The sequence below is a fragment of the Trachypithecus francoisi genome, unplaced genomic scaffold, assembly GCF_009764315.1.
Source record: "Trachypithecus francoisi isolate TF-2019V2 unplaced genomic scaffold, Tfra_2.0 Lachesis_group13, whole genome shotgun sequence".
NCBI classification, from domain to species: domain Eukaryota; kingdom Metazoa; phylum Chordata; class Mammalia; order Primates; family Cercopithecidae; genus Trachypithecus; species Trachypithecus francoisi.
Genome location: NW_022681458.1, coordinates 122,192,853 through 122,210,135, shown reverse-complemented (window position 1 = coordinate 122,210,135; position 17,283 = coordinate 122,192,853). Strand labels below are relative to the sequence as shown.

The 17,283-nt window shown below is 41.2% G+C and overlaps 1 protein-coding gene across 21 annotated transcripts in view; it reads left to right on the top strand.

Moving 5' to 3' along the window:
- Positions 1-17,283, top strand: part of CLASP1 (cytoplasmic linker associated protein 1) — a 305,011-nt gene that overhangs the window by 41,290 nt on the left and 246,438 nt on the right. For all 21 annotated transcript variants that reach the window (XM_033231811.1, XM_033231808.1, XM_033231795.1 and 18 more), the window contains exon 2: positions 730-1,209. In XM_033231811.1, coding sequence (XP_033087702.1) covers positions 1,015-1,209 — 195 coding nt within the window. In that variant the 5' untranslated portion in view covers positions 730-1,014. The remainder of the gene's footprint in view (positions 1-729; positions 1,210-17,283) is intronic.

Sequence of the window (17,283 nt, the reverse complement as noted above, 5' to 3'; positions counted from 1 at the left end):
TTTTTGTATTTTTAGTAGAGACGGGATTTCACCATGTTGGTCAGGCTGGTCTTGAACTCCTGACCTCAAATGATCTGCCTGCCCTGGCCTTCCAAAGTGTTGGGATTACAGGCGTGAGCCACTGCGCCCACCTCCTTTCTCTTTTTGTGTCTTTCTTTTCTTTGTTGTAGGGAGGAGGAGGTGGAGGCTACCACTTACTCCATTGTAAAGTAGTGTGATGTAGGTGCTGCCCTTGACTTTGTTTAATGTGACCAAGCCAGCCACTTTGGTCAACAGTGTTTTCTGTGGAGCCTTACCTCATTTCCCTTGGTTTTTTTTTTTTTAGAAGACTGAGAGTAAGGCAATAAGCTGCAGTACCTACAGTGATTCAGACACAGAGTGGTGTTAGATTTCTGGTGGGAAATAGAATTGAAGTTACAAATAAATACTCTAGCTAAAGCAGAAGATTGCTTTCCTGACTGGTGCATTTACAAGCTGGGAAATTGTGGAAAACATCAACCTGCCAACTGTGTGGCTCATTGGCTCTTCTTTGGGCTTCGATGTTCTTCCTGATAAAAATAATAATTATGTTTTTCCGATATGGTTGCCAAGCCGTTCATGCTTCTCACTCTGCTTGTGATTATAAATGATTCTGCAGCATGAATTGCTTTGTCTTTGATTTAATGTTTCATAACATTTGAGTGTTGTATTATCTGTGCTAATTTGTCGTTCTCTTCTCTTACTTTTCAGAATGGACTGCTGAATTATGAAGTATTTCAGACCCAATAGTAGAACATCACTCTGCCACTCACTCCTTTATCTACTACTAGTTATTTAAATTGGACTTTTAATATCCTACCAGCTGCTCTTCAGACACACATGGTGCATTGTTGCCATTCCCCAGATTGCATCTTTGAAACACAGGCTCTTAGTAACCTTCAGCGAACAAAGAGGCAACCTCCCAGATACGTCTGCTGGGAGGGAGTCATCCTGACTGCCCTCTAGCTTTTGCTGGATCTGGATTTGAATTCCACTATGGAGCCTCGCATGGAGTCCTGCCTGGCGCAGGTGTTGCAGAAGGATGTGGGGAAACGATTGCAGGTTGGCCAAGAACTGATAGACTATTTCTCAGACAAACAGAAGTCTGCTGACCTTGAGCATGACCAGACCATGTTAGATAAACTTGTGGATGGACTTGCTACCTCTTGGGTGAACTCTAGCAATTACAAGGTAAGCTGTGCTTTAGAAGGCACTTTTGGAGGTGGCTGGGCTGCATTGGTAGATCAAAATTGACCCTTATAAAAATGCCTTGTGAGCAGTCAGCATGCTTCCTTGGTTTCCAGTAAGATACTCAATCAGATTGTGGCCTTGGGTTATTTCATTCTGGAGAAAGTAGAGTTTTCTTTGATACTTATTGAAGATCAAAACATTCTTATCCTTTAGCACTTTGACAGAAGGTCAAGTGAACAGATAAGGGGAGGCTTTTTTTGTTGGAAAGTTGGCAAGCATTTGTAGCCTTGAAGTTAATGTGTATATTGTGTTTTGCAGCAAATAGGTCCTGAGACCTTGGTGAGTTACCCTTTATAAATAACAAATGTCTTCACTGCTTTTCTCTGGGGGATTGAATTGGTAATAGGGTGTGGAGCATTTTACCTTCAGGTCACTGTTGTGAAGCTGGCCCAGGTACCTGGACAGAAATAGGTTGTCAAGGACTTTTCTGTGACCTGTGTGTAATGGCCTAGAGGATATCCTTCAGGATATAAAGGTCAAGGCTGTTCATGTGACCTTGGCAGGGGCTGGGGGTGGGGGCCAGGTCCCATGGGTCAAATGAGTTGTGAAGGTTGACCATTTTACCTTTCAAAGACAGTTTTTGTGAATGAACACTAGATTGAACTTGAAGTGCTGAAGAGGTGGTGTTCCTCTCTCTGCTTCCTCCCCTATCCCCATCCCCTTACTCTCTCTTTTCATTTCCCTAGAGGGTGGCCCCTTTGGGTCAAGGTTGAGATGGAAGGAAGAGTGGAAAGCTTGCATGACTGCTAATAGGTGCTGTAGACATTGTAGAAGGGGCTTACAGAAATAGAATATTTTGTGCTGTTTTCATTGACTCAATCTTTTGAGATTGGTTTGGATTTAAAAAGTCACAGGACTCCTTTGCTCTGGTATGTACTCTGTTTTCTAAATACCTTACCTATGGCCCTAATACTTCACTTATCACTGGATCTAAAATTTATCCTACCTGTCTTCATATATTTATTTTCGAGACTGAGTCTTGCTCTGTCACCCAGGCTGGAGTGCAGTGGCTCTATCTCAGCTGACTGCAACCTCCACCTCCTGGGCTCAAGCAGTCTTCCCACCTCAGCCTCTCAAGTAGACGTGCGCCCCCATGCCCAGCTAATTTTTGTATTTTTGTACAGATAAGATTTTGCCATGTTACCCAGGCTGATCTTGAACTCCTGGGCTCGAGCAAGCCACCCGCCTCCTCGTCCCAAAGTGCTGGGATTACAGGCCTGTGCCACCGCGCCCAGCCTATCCTACCTGTCTTAAAACTCTGGCTAAAATTCTATTTCATTCATCTGTTTATTCACTTAGCTGAAATTATCAGTTGCTTCTTACGTGTTTCGCCTAGGTGCTGGATGGTGGGAGTGTTAAAAGAGATGAGAGGTGATAGAGTCTAGTCACTACAATTTTGTTCTTTCTTAAAAGTTATTTGTAAAAATTGACAAATAATTTTACATACTTGTGGGATACCTAATGATGTTTTGATGAAGATAATTTGTAGTGATCAGGTCAGGGTAATTAGTATATCCATCATCTCAAACATTTATCATTTCTTGGTGTTGGAAACATTTAATATCCTCCTTCTAGCTAATTGAAACTATATTACTGTTAACTCTAGTCATCCTACAGTGGTATATAACACCAGAAGTTATTCCTCCTATCTAGCTGTAATTTTGTATTCTTTAACAAATCTCTTCCTACTCCTCTCTTCCTCCTATCCTTCCCAGCCTCTGCTATCCTCTCTTCTGCTTTTAACTTATGCGATCAACTTTTATTTAGCTTCACGTATGAGTGAGAACATGCGGCGTTTAACTTTCTGTTCCTAGCTTATTTCACTTAACATAATGCCGTCTAGTTCCATCTATGTTGGCTGTGAAGGACAGGATTTTATTCTTTTTCATGGCTGAATAATACTCCATTGAATATATATACTGTATTTTCTTTATCCATTCTCTGTTGTTGGACATGTAGGTTCATTCTTTGCTGTTGTGAATAGTGCTGCAGTGAACATGGGGGAGCAGATATCTCTTCCATATTCTGATTTCTTTTCATTTGGATAAATTCCCACTAGTGGGATTGCTGGATCCTATGGTAGTTCTGTTTATAGTTTTTTAAGGAACTTCCATACTGTTTTCCACAGTGGCTGTTCTAGTTTACATTCCCACCAACAGTGTATAAGAGTTCCCTTTTCTCTGCTGCATCCTCATCAGCATTTATTATTTTTTGTCTTTTTGATAATAGCCAACCTAACAGGGGTGAGATGATACCTCACTGTGGTTTTGATTTGCATTTCCCTCATGATTAGTGATGTCGAACATTTTTTCATATATTTGTTGGTCATTGGTATGTCTTTCTTTGAGAAATGTCTGTTCAGATTATTTGTCGATTTTTAACATTGGATATATGTATTTTTTTCTGTTGAGATATTTGAGTTCCTTGTTTATTCTGGATATTAACTCCCTGTCTGGCTGGTCCAATGGTAATGAGTTATCAGAATTTAACATAGTGTCACTAAAGTTGGTATATGACTCCCCACTGCTAAATTTGACTGGCTTCAAAAAAAAAAAAATCTTGGCCGGGCATGGTGGCTCAAGCCTGTAATCCCAGCACTTTGGGAGGCCGAGACGGGCGGATCACGAGGTCAGGAGATCGAGACCATCCTGGCTAACACGGTGAAACCCCATCTCTACTAAAAAATACGAAAAACTAGCCGGGTGAGGTGGTGGGCGCCTGTAGTCCCAGCTACTCGGGAGGCTGAGGCAGGAGAATGGTGTGAACCCGGGAGGCGGAGCTTGTAGTGAGCTGAGATCCGGCCACTGCACTCCAGCCTGGGCGACAGAGCAAGACTCCATCTCAAAAAAAAAAAAAAAAAAAAAAATCTCCTGTCAGAGGAGTAATTTGCAAATATCTTCTCCCATTCTGTAGCTTGTCTTTTTACCTTGTTGTTTCTTGGTTGCCCTGAAGCTTTTTAGTTTAATATAATCCCATTTGTTCATTTTTGGTTTTGTTTCTTGTGCTTTTGAGGTCTTATTTATAAAGTATTTTCCCAGACTAATGTCCTGAAACATTTCTTAAATGTTTTCATCTAGTAGTTTTATTGTTTTGAGTCTTACATTTAGGTCTTTGATCCATTTACACTTGATTTTGTATAGGGTGAGAGATGGGGATCTAGTTTATTCTTCTGCGTCTGGATATCCAGTTTTCCCAGTATCATTTATTGAAGAGACTGGCCTTTCCCCAGTGAGTGTTCTTGGTACCTTTGTCAAAAGTCAGTTGGCCGTAGATATGTGGATTAATTTCTGTGTTCCCTGTTTTGTTCCATTGGCCTATGTGTCTGTTTTTATGACAGTACCGGGTTGTTTTGGTTATTACAGCTTTGTAGTTTACTTTGAGGTCTGTTAGTGTGATGCCTCTAGCTTTGTTCTTTTTGCTCAGGGTTGCTTTGGCTATTCAGGGTCTTTTGCGGTTCTATACAAATTTTAGGACTTTTTTTTCTATTTCTGTGGAGAATGTCATTGATATTTTGGTAGAATGGCATTCAATCTGTAGATTGCTCTTGTCATTTTCACTATATTAATTCCTCCAGTCCATGAGCATGTGATGTCTTTCTATTTGTTTGTATCCTCTTCAGTTTCTTTTATCAGTGTTTTGTAGTTTTCCTTGTACAGGTCTTTCATCTCCTTGGTTAAATTTATTCCTAGGTATTTTATTTTTGGTAGCTATCATAAATGGAGTTACCTTCCTCTTCTTCTTTTGTTTTTTGGAGACGGAGTCTTGCTCTTTTGCCCAGGCTGGAGTGCAGTGGCATAATCTCAGCTCACTGCAACCTCCGCCTCCTGGGTTCAAGCGATTGTCCTGCCTCAGCTTCCCGAGTATCTGGGACTGCAGGCGTGCACCACCATACCCGGCTAATTTTTGTATTTTTAGTAGAGACGGGGTTTCACCACATTGGCCAGGCTGGTTTCGAACTCGTGACCTCTGGTGATCCACTCGCCTTGGCCTCCCGAAGTGCTGGGATTACAGGCGTGAGCCACTGTGCCCTGCCGGAATTGCCTTCTTGATTTCTTTTTTAGCTAGTTTGTTGTTTGGTGTATAGAAATGCTGCTCATTTTTGTATATTTTGTATCCTGTAACTGTACTGATTTCGGTCATCAGTGGTAAGAGTTTTTTGGTAGAATCTTTAGGTTTTTCTGTATATGAGATCATGTCATCTGCAAATAGGGACAGTTTTACCTACTCTTTCCAATTTGGATGCCTTTTATTTCTTCTCTTGCCTAATTGCTCTGGGAAGGACTTCCAGTACTATGTTGAATAAGAGGGTGAGACTGGGCATATTTGTACTATTCTAGTTCTTAAAAGCCAAAAGCGGCCGGGCGCAGTGGCTCAAGCCTGTAATCCCAGCACTTTGGGAGGCTGAGACGGGCGGATCACGAGGTCAGGAGATCGAGACCATCCTGGCTAACACGGTGAAACCCCGTCTCTACTAAAAAATACAAAAAACTAGCCGGGCGAGGTGGCGGGCACCTGTAGTCTCAGCTACTCGGGAGGCTGAGGCAGGAGAATGGCGTAAACCCGGGAGGCGGAGCTTGCAGGGAGCTGAGATCCGGCCCCTGCACTCCAGCCTGGGCGGCAGAGCAAGACTCCGTCTCAAAAAAAAAAAAAAAAAAAAAAAGCCAAAAGCGGACTGGGTGCGATGGCTCCCGCCTGTAATCCCAGCACTTTGGGTGGCCGAGGCAGGCAGATCACGAGGTCAGGAGTTCGAGACTAGCCCGGCCAACATGGTGAAACCCCATCTCTACTAAAAATACAAAAATTAGCCGGGCATGGTGGCACACACCTGTAATCCCAGCTTCTCGGGAGGCTGAGGCAGGAGAATTGCTTAAACCCGGGAGGCAGAAGTTGCAGTGAGCCAAGATCATGCCACTGCACTCCAGCCTGGGTGACAGAGCAAGACTCCATCTCAAAAAAAAAAAAAAAAAAAAAAAGCTGAAAGCTTTTCCTCATTCACTCAGATGTTATCTATGGTTGTTACATTGTTAAGGTCTGTGAAATCACCTTGTCTGTGTTTTTGAGTCACAACTCCATCACTTTTTCTATGTGCATATTAGGATGCTTCTAAGAGTAATTGGAAACTGACTCAAATGACCTAAAGTTCTCCAAGGAAATCTACTGTCTCAAATAAATCCAGTAGTAGTTAAGGCAATGTCCAGGGAAGGAGAATATCTTCTTGTGCCTTTCACTTGGGGAAGGAAACCTTTCTCAGAAGCTCCCCAGCAGACTTTTCTTTCATCACATTTGCCAGAGTGGCTTTGCGTGCCCACCTCAGCACCACCGGAAAACGAGTGTCCATGATTTCCTTTGAATGTCATGCTTAACCTACTGGTCTTAAGTGAGGGCCTCCCTTGAGTGAAGCATGTGACCATATGAAAGAGGGCGGATGCTTGAATAGTATCAGGCTCCTAATAGGAAAAGGAGATTTGGGATGGAACTGGGTTAGCATGGATGTTAAATTATTAGGTTGGTGCGAAAGTAATTGTCTTCAAGGAGCTCGTAGTCTATGGAACCTGATAAATAAACAAGTTACAGAACAGTGTAATGTGTGCAGTAACGCAAATATACAGAGTTCTGTGGGAAGACAGAAGAAGAAAGTAGTAACACTGTCTAAAGGAAATGAGAAGTTTGAAGATTGGTTAGTTTTTCCAGAATGACATTTGCAGGGTTACAGAGAAGTGAAAGATTCAGACTTGACTCTTGGTGAAGTAATTCCTAAGCAAAGACAGATTAGTGTGAAGGAAAGTCAGGAAGTTGGAGTTTACCACTAACTTGCTTGTAACCATGGACAACTCAGTTAACCTGTTTGTACGATGCAGATGTTAGACTAGATAATGTCTTGGGAGCCTGCAAGCTCTAATATTTTATGTGACTTAATAGAGGTGGTCTTTGCACTCAAGGGCCATGTCTTATGGTTTGTAAGTTCTGTAAGTGTAGTGGCAGCACCTGCATGTTCACATCTGGAGCCCAGAGTGTGGAACATTGTGGGTGCTCAACAAGTACTGGTTCCATGAGTGATCTCAGGAACATAGACTCCTCAGCCAGGTGTTGCTGGTTACTTTATTGAAACCTGGAAACTACCTTTTAGGTCCTACTTCCCTTTTTTTCTTAATTATAAATCAAGATTTTAAAAATTGAATTCCTGAGGTACAGTTTCGGCTTTATTTGTCATTTCTTTATAGTTAATTCCTTTAATATTTTAGATTAAAAGGATTAGCTTTATATTTAACAAAACTTTGAAGCTTGGCTTCTTGAATTTTTTTTTTTTTTTGACAGAGTCTCACTCTGCCACCCAGGCTGGAGTGTAGTGGCATGATCTTGGCTCAGTGTAACCCTTGCTTCCTGGTTCAAATGATTCTTGTGCCTCAGCCTCCTGAATAGCTGGGATTACAGGCACGTGCCACCATGCCTGGCTAATTTTTTTCTGTATTTTTAGTAGAGACAGGGCTTCACCATGTTGGCCAGGCTGGTCTTGAACTCCTGACCTCCATTGATTTGGCTGCCTAGGCCTCTCAAAGTGCTGGGATTACAGGCATGAGCCACCACACCTGACCTTGTGACCTTGGCTTCTTGAATTTTTTTTTTTTTTTTTTTTTAGACGGAGTCTTGCTCTGTCGCCCAGGCTGGAGTGCAGTGGTGCAATCTAGGCTCACTGCAACCTCCGCCTCTTGAGTTCAAGTGATTCTTCTGCCTCAGCCTCCCAAGTAGCTGGGGCTACAGGTGTGCGCCACCACACCAGGCTAATTTTTGTATTTTTAGTAGAGACAGGGTTTCACCATATTGGCCAGGCTGGTCTTGAACTCCTGACTGCGTGAGCCGCCTGCCTCGGCCTCCCAAAGTGCTGGGATTACAGGTGTGAACCACCATGCCCGGCCTTTTATTTATTTATTTATTTTTAAATTAAGGGCTGAAAAGAGAATGGAGAAGTAATTTTGTCTTGCCCAAACAATAGTACTTGTGTGTTGTTACTCCTTTTCTTAACAGGGAAGGTAGATGAATGTCAGCTCAATTGCTTATTAAAAAAAATACGGCCAGGCGTAGTGAATCACACCTGTAATCCCAGCATTTTGGGAGGCCAAGATGGGCGGATCACAAGGTCAGGAGTTCAAGACCAGCCTTGCCAACATGGTGAAACCCCGTATCTATTAAAAATACAAAAATTAGCCGGGCGTGGTGATGCACGCCTGTAGTCCCAGCTACTCAGAGGCTGAGGCAGGAGAATTGCTTGAACCTGGGAGGCAGAGTTTGCAGTTAGCTGAGGTCGCGCCACTGCACTCTAGCCTGAGCAACAGAACGAGACTCCATCTCAAAAAAAAAAAAAAAAAGTGGCTGAAGCTTCAGTATCTTTGCATTTAAGTATTTCTTAACAGATAAATGTGTATGTGGTATTAATGGCAATTTAATGGCTACCATTTATTCCTTACTTAGTTTCAGGTATGTTAATCTTTCTTATCTTATGTAGTCTTTATAACAACCCTGCAGGGTAAATAGATAGTAGTATCCTAATTTTATACAGGAGGTAACTGAGGCCCAGAAATAATGAGGCAATTTTAACTAGTGATTATGGAACTAGATTTAAATATAGGTCTCTGATTTTCTGGCTAGTGCTGCTTTCATAAGAACAGGGTTTAGTGAACTTTTCCTTAAAACCCAGATAGTACATATTATAGGCTTTGTGAGACTATATGCTCTTTGAAATATTCAACTAATATGAGTCACTGTATTGCAAAAGCAGTGACAGGTAATAGGTAAATGAACGGGCTTGGCTGTGTCCAGTAAAACTTGATCTGCAGAAACAGGCTGAGGGCCACTTTGGCCCTTGGATCATGGTTTGCCTGTCCCTTCACTAGAACATTGAGTACCAACTGTGTGCCACTTAGGTAAACACTTTTTCCTTCAGTGGTGAGAACCATTAGTGATTCATCTGGGAGATGGGTAGGAAGATTTATCATTTGCGTATAATTTGGGAATGGGGGAGAGCATTAGTTTAGATTAAATAGATCACATTTGTTTTTAGACTACCTTATGTGATATTTCAGAAAAACTTGCCTCTGTCACTCAGACTCATATTAGGATCAGTTTGAATTCTGTTAGCTTACTGCTAATCATCTACAGTGAGCTGGCCTTGGACTTTCTTCGGTGGTAGAAGCCCCCTGTGGGTTGAGTAATTGGTTATTTAAATAAGCATACATTCAGAACAGCAGTATGCTACACCATGGGGGTGCTGTTCATCACGGGAGAATTTGTGAAGGTTCCATGTGGTCATAGTGACCATGGGAATCCTGGCAGGAGGCATTAAATAATAAAAATAACCCCAAAATTGGAATATGGCTGTCCTCATTGATCTGTTCTCCTCTTCCTGTCTGCCTTGATTAAAACTTTCTGAAAGGGAAAAATGGTGGGGATAGGTTCTTGCACTTATTTCCAGCTGCTTCTGTTCTTCCTTCTTCCTGATTCCTTCTTCCGTCTTCAGGTGAGAAGAGATGAAATGTTAAGAATGACCTGTCCTGGAGAGACTGCCTGGGCTCTACAACCGGAGGGAATTGGGGGGCACTTATGCTACGCAGCTTTCTCAGGTCATCTTGACAGCTTTGATTCTGCCCAGCAGTGCAGTAACATGCAGCCTCACATCCACACCACACCACACCAGTGCAAGTACCGGCACCTTTACTGGGCTCATTGGAAACAGCGCTTCTTAGCAGGGTCTTGGTGCCTTTTGTGAATACAGTCCCACAGGCCTTTCTCCGCATTTTCAAACTTCAAAACACTCTGAAAGCCTGGTGCTTTTCATTACTAATTTGCCATTTGACCTGAAGTGAACTGACATGAGACTATTTACAGTCTGTATTTACCTGGCTAGGCTGTGTTTCACTACAAAATATTAATGTGCTTGATTGTGGGTTGCTGCCCTGGATTCTGTTCAAGGGGCTATATTACACCCCCCTCCCCCCCGCAACACACACACACACACACACACACACTATCTCTCTCTCTGTGCACTATTTTACCTTCCTAAAAATTTGAAAAATTCTGTGTTCCAGAATGTGTCTGGCCTCTAGAGTTTTGGATAAGCAATTGTGGACCTGTATTTAATACTGTAGAATAATAATGATAGTCTATGACTGTGGTGCGTTTACTGTGAGCTGGAAATTGTGCTAAATATGTGTTCATTTTTTAAATTATAATTACCATATGAGACAGACACTGGTTTTCCCATTTTACAAATGAGAAGACTGATGCTGAAAAAATTAGCTAACTTGTTCCAGGTGATAAAGCTAGTCATTAATATTTCTGAGACTTGAACTCAAGTCCTTATGCAGCAACCAGAGTTAATTAAACATGTATGATGTGCCAGTTGCTATACTTATGCAGTAGGGAAAAACTGGGTACGGTCCCGGCCTAGTGCCTAGGCTGTCTAGGTCTGTCCAATCTGTGTGGGCTTCATCTCCATGCACATTTGTCTCAAGGCCATTCTGTGCTGCCTTATATTTGAAATTTGTGGATTCCCTCTTAACCCAGAGTTTCCTTTGTCTCTGCCCTGTGGTCTGATTGGAGGGACAGGTAGGGCATATGAGAGGACAGTGCACAGTGTACGATAGGAAATAATTCAGTGCTAAATTGCATCCTAGGAATTTGTATAAATTCTGTCATGTGGAGAAAGAAAAAATGTTAGGGTATGCTTAGTTGGAGAGGCCTTGACAGAGAAGTGGGATTAAATGGGGTTATGAAGAACCAAAAGGTGTAAGCTACAGAGGGTTCTGAAAAAGTCGCTCTTCCTTTCCTGTTTTTCCCTTTCTGGGTAGCATTTTCTTGGTAGACTGTAGAAGATTTAGTCTCTCCTAAGCTGCTTTACAGAGCACATGATACCCCTGGATCAAGTGTGTTTATGGGCAGGAGGACACTGTGTTGACAGATAAGGGAGGTTCCTCTCATTTCCTTTGCCTATCTCCAAACCCTTGGCTTTCATTGAGGGTTTTATTTTCCCCCTTGTGTCCTTGAGAGGAGAGCCAGAAAAGATTATTGGATTCATATTAAGTGACTTCTGTTTCCTTTTCTGGCAGTCGCCTCGCTGCTGCCACCAAGTGGCACATCCTTTCAGAGACTGTCCATTCTTTCCAGGTTTTCCTTGCAGTGTTTGTCCTGTTGGCTGTAGCAGGTGAATTTCCATGGTGTAATCTAAAAAGACAGGTGCCTCTGTCATAAGTAGAAAAGCTGCAGTTAGCAGCACTAAGCAAAAGCAAAAAACCTTAGGAAAGGTTATTTCAAGAGAATTTATGTGGATTGTTGGTAAAAATGGTGTCCTTGATGTATGTAATTAGTGGCATTTCTTCCTAAATGTGTTTACCTATATGCAAGGGCAACAAAATGTACTGGAAATATTTTAGATTTGAGTGTGAATTGTCTGGATTCCTGTCCTGGCTCTGCCATTCGTATCTTTGAGCAGGTAGCTTTCTCTCTAGAATGTATTTCCTCACCTGTAAAATGGGTCTGATGATATTTACTACATGGAGGATTCAGTAAGCCCATGTATATGACGTGCCAGTGCAGTCTTTTAATATGTGGCACGTGGTCAGTAAAAGGAAGTTGACGAAAATGTATATTATTGGGCCAAATAATCATAAAATCTGAGGAAAGTTAACTTTTATGTGGGACTGAGGTGACATGTTTTCTTGTGGCCTTGTCAGTTAGCCTTTGCCCTGGAACAGAGGCCTTGGGCCTCTTGTAATAAGATACGAATCCATCAGTTGTGCAGTGTTAATAATAAAATCCCTGAGTAGAGCAGCAGCTGGCTGGGAAGTCTGTGAAGGGTGAGTTAAAAACCGACTGGTGTAAACCAACCCATTGAATGAGGCCCCCTGTTTTAGGAAGATTTCACTTGTTTGTAAAATTTTTAACACTTACACTTTCCCTTGTTTCAGAAACCTAAAAATTTAAATAAGGATACATGCAACAGAAGAAGTAATAAAAATTGAATGTCAAGACAGAAAGAAAAACAGCTGGAGTGAGAACATGAAGTCAGCAATGAGGCTAATGATTAACAGCTAATGTTTACTAGTAGCTAACACTTATTAAGCGCCATTATGGGCTAGACACTGTTAAGCGGTTTGCATGCATTGCCTTGTAATTATGACGTAGATGCTGTATGATAAGCCCTGTGATTATTCCCATTCTTTAACTGGGGACACTGAAGAAACTTGCCCGACGTTACATGACTAGAAAGTGTCAGAGGCAGGATTTTAGTCTGAATAGTCTGACTTTAGAACCCACCACTGAAGCAGTATGCAGTATTTTCTTTATAATTTTGTAGCAGAGATAATAGTAGCATTTATTGGAGCATAATAGAAAAGGGTGTGGATGCACCCCATAGGTCATTTCTTAAAGGGAGCGAGTTTTGAATGAGAGAGAAGCAACTTATTTTCGACTTTAATAGAAAATATTTAAGATGAATATATTTAAAATAGTTCTTTGGTCCTGTTAGAATCATGACCATACATACTTCTTAAACTTTTTATTGCAGAAAATATTCAGACATGTGGGAAAACATCAGAAAACAGTGAAAAGAATTTTCATGGATGTTTCACCTGGACCCCAGTGTTCACTCTTTCTCACATTTGTCTTATTTTCTTTATTATTATGCGTATTGTGATCATTTGAGAGTAGTAGACACAGTGCTCCATTGCAATACACACATGCTGTGTTCTAAGAACAGTGGTTCTTAGAAATGAGGTCATTTATATAATGTTAGTACAGCTATGTAAATCAGGATTAAGATTGATTGACTACTAATACCTTTGATGAGACATACTCACATTTCACCTGTTGTCATGCTAATGTCCTTTATAGCAAGAAGAAAAAAATTTTTTAATCCTGTTTCATGATCTAGTCCTGGAGCGCAATGGTGCAATCTCGGCTCCCTGCAACCTCCCTCTCCCTGGATCCAGTGATTCTCCTGCCTCAGCCTCCCAAGTAGCTGGTATTATAGGTATGCACCACCTTGCCCAGCTAATTTTGAATTTTAGTAGAGGCAGAGTTTTACCATGTTGGTCAGGCTGGTCTCGAACTCCTGACCTCAGGTGATCCACCCGCCTCGGCCTCCCTAAGTGCTGGGATTACAGGCATGAGCCACCGCGCCCGGCCATAGTTTCCTTTACACTGAAACAGTTCATTGTCAGTCTTTCCTTATTTTTATTGACTTACTAATTTTGAAGAATTAGGTCACCTTACTGTGTGTAGTTCTTCAGTTTGATGTTGTTTGATGCTTCTCCCTGGTTAGATGAAGTTTGTACAGTTTTGGCAGGAATTCTGTAGGTATGACATATCCTTCTCAGTGCTTCATATCAGGAGGAACACAATGTCTCTTCCTCCTACGTGGTTAAAGAGGTGTTTGCCAAGTTTCAAAAAGTTACTTTTTTCCCATCTTTCTAATTAATAGATATCTTGTGGGGAGATACTTCAAGACTGTATAAATATCCTATTACTCATCAAACTTTCACCTTTTAGCTTCAGGATCCGTTGATGATTTTTACCTAAAACAGTTATTAATTACTATGCTGGTTGCCAAACGGTGATTTTGTAGTTCAGCATTCCTTCTTCATTTATTAGTTGGATTCATATGTTTTTGAAATGCATATCCTATGTTGGCGTCATATATTTTGGAAATGTATAGAATGAGTGAAGTGTATATTTTTTGATAGTTATCACAAAAAGGAACTACTGTGAAGGAGAAAAAAGTGTTTAAAATTAATGTTACTTAGGTAATTTATATTCATGAATTATTTAAGGCAACCTAATAATTTAGTGAACATGTAATAATGCGATGAAGTTTGGTTTGAGCCTGAAGTTAAAATGGAGCGATGGCTAGCTAAAAGTTTTCATAAATATTATTAAGGGAATATAAAAAGACATGTAATAGCAAAATATCTTCCTGGAGTTAGCAGGATATTAAAGGACGCTTTGTAAGAGGGGAAGAATAGCAAAACATGCAAATGGATGACACGGTCTGAGTATAAGTGAGATCCAGGTTATTCAGCTATAGACAGAACTCACCAGCTTGAACTGTGGGCTAAGGGGGAATTGTCAGACAGCACTGCAGTAAAAAAGAAAACCAAGCTGGCAGGCCCTACCAAGTTATCTGTTTAACAGGTTAGGCAGAGGGAGAGTCTATGACAAGGATCGTGGTAAGAAATCCAAAAAAATCAGGTGAAAATGGCTCCAAGTAGAGAATGGGAGGTCAACCTGGAAGAATTGTTTCAGCTACAGCTGCATTTTACATGGGATTTTGGGAAGGAGCAAAGAGGGAGCTGTTAAAAGGTAGCTGTCCATTGTGGAACAAATAGATATGGTTATACATGGGGAGGACGTTCTTTGATGATTGGTAGGAATCTCTCGGTGTTTAACCATCCTTAAAAGCTTTGTGGATGAGATGGCCTTTAGGATTCTTTTGGATGAGGGACAAGAGATAGTTCAACCGGCTCCATGAAGGAAGGTGTTCAGTGTCCTTAACAGAGATAATATTCTGAGATACAAGTGGCCTGGCTGTGCACCAGTGAGGTTGAGCACATTTCCTAGGTGGAGGAGCCCTAAGGGCAATCGAGATGGACTTCCCTGCAGCACTGCAGAGTAGGACCTTAGTACTGATTTGCAGGGCAGTGGAAGCCATTGAAAGACCTCAGGGAGAAGTGTCTGGGTCTCACCTAGACACCGCAGCAGCGGGTGCTGAAGATTGTCTGATGAAGACTTTGTGGACTAGGACTAAGAGGAAGTGAAGGAGAGGCTAATTTGAGTAATGGCATTAGGGAGGAGGACGACCTAGTGGCTTTTGGTATTAGTGTGCATATATGAAGGACTGGGATGAATTTGATAATTGTTTGAGATTTCAGGCTTCATGATACAATTTATTGGCTGTGGATAGCCTTGTAAAAAAAGATGTCCAAGTTCTTTTTCTGCATGGTACATCTGATTTCTTTTTGATTTAGAGAAGTAATTTTTAAATATCAAATAATTTTTGAAGAACATTTAGAAAAATAGCCATGGAGATATTTTTGTCTTTGACTTCTTTCTTTGGCTGAGAATCCTAAGCTTATATTCTTTGTGATTTATACATATATCTTGGGAACAACCTTTTTCAAACACATTTCTGGAGGCTGCTTAGAGGATTTTTGCAAATGATAATAAATTTTTTTTTGTTTTTATTACAGTAAAAGTAATATGTACTTATTGTATAAACAGGAACGTATTTTTTAAAAGTTGTAATGAAAAAATTAAAATCACTCAGTCTTTTGCCCTGAGATAATTATCTTATTGTTTATATCCGTAGAAAAAAGATGGAAAGAATATTTATATAAGACTGATCATGCTATTTTGTCAGCTGTTTGAGTTAAACATGTGTCATGATCATCTTAGCAATAAGTAAGTTATATAACTTATAAGATGATTTAAAATATTTTTAATGTAATACTCTCTTCTGTACATGTGTAGCTTTCATTTCCTTTTCTGTACATGGTTGCTATCATCCAAGTGGTTTTCCCCTCTTGTGTACCTCTGTGCTGGAAGTTCTGAAAAGCTGAACTGCTGGTTCAGAGTTTGGCAGATTGCCCGCCCATCAGTGTTGCAGGAGTGCCTCCATGTTAATCCTGGGTGTTACCATTTCTCTTGATATTTTTCCTTTGGAATGGGCCAAAGATATCTGTTTGTTGCTAGGTGCAGCAATGGAGACTATTTCTTCTGCTTGTAATCTTTCAGATAAGAGCACATTTTAAGAGGAAATAATTACCTTATTTAAAATAGTTTTATTTTTGTTGATCTCATTTCCCCCTTAACTGATTGATGAAAATTGTCCGTCTGAGGTGTATTATACATTTGCAGAGCAGGAGATGCCTATATGCAGAGGAGGAAGACCTGATACCTCAACGATGTGCACATTGAAATGGATCTATTTGGGTCTATTTGTTGTTATTTAATCGAGTTATCTTTTTTTTTTCTCCACAAAATGAGGATAGTATTGATTTATCTCCCAATAGAGTTGTGAGAAAAAAAACATCAAAATCCATTTCTTTGGAATATTCCACTCTTTTTTCCAAGTGCTTTCACATCTACTATAACCTAATAAATATCAGCTCATCTTAACTGGGCTAAATTGGAAGATGGTAAATAATACTGTCAAATACATAGTGGTATTTTTTGTTGTTGTTGTTGAGACAGAGTTTCACTCTTGTCATCCAGGCTGGAGTGCAATGGCGTGACCTCGGCTCACTGCAACCTCCACCTCCTAGGTTCAAGTGATTCTCCTGCCTCAGCCTCCTGAGTAGCTGGGACTACAGGCGTGCACCACCACACCCGGCTAATTTTTGTATTTTTAGTAGAGACAGGGTTTTACCATGTTGTCTAGGCTTGTCTCAAACTCTTGACCTTAGGTGATCCGCCCGCCTTAGCCTCCCAAAGTGCTGGGATAATAGGTGTGAGCCACCACACCCGGCCCATAGTGATATGTTTTTGTTGGGTAGTGAGGGGTAAGTATGTGATTTTATTTGATTCTCTGTATGATTCTAGCCTAACTAAAGAATATTTTTCAAAAAACACTGTTGTAGAGAAAATGATGGTCAGTAATCTTTCTGATCATAGGAGGCAAGTCAGATGGATGGGCATGTCACTGGCCAGCGTGCTGGTTGAGATCGCTCTGAAGACAGCACTGGGGACTTGGTGGCGAGTACCATGTTTCTGTCTGCCCCGTGGCTGCATTCTTGGATGTAGGCCTCTCTTCAGTGTTGTGTTCATGCTGTTTATGACTCCAGCTCACATCTTGCAGCTCCACTATCAGAAGACTGAGTTTCTCTTTTCCCAACTTGGAGTGAAACCACCACAAATCCCCAAACAATCCCTGTAAACCCTCAGCCCATACATTGTAGCCAGGGAGACATGGCTGTGCATGAAAATGGTCACTCCCACTCATGTAAAGGGACAGGGCAAGGAGTACCA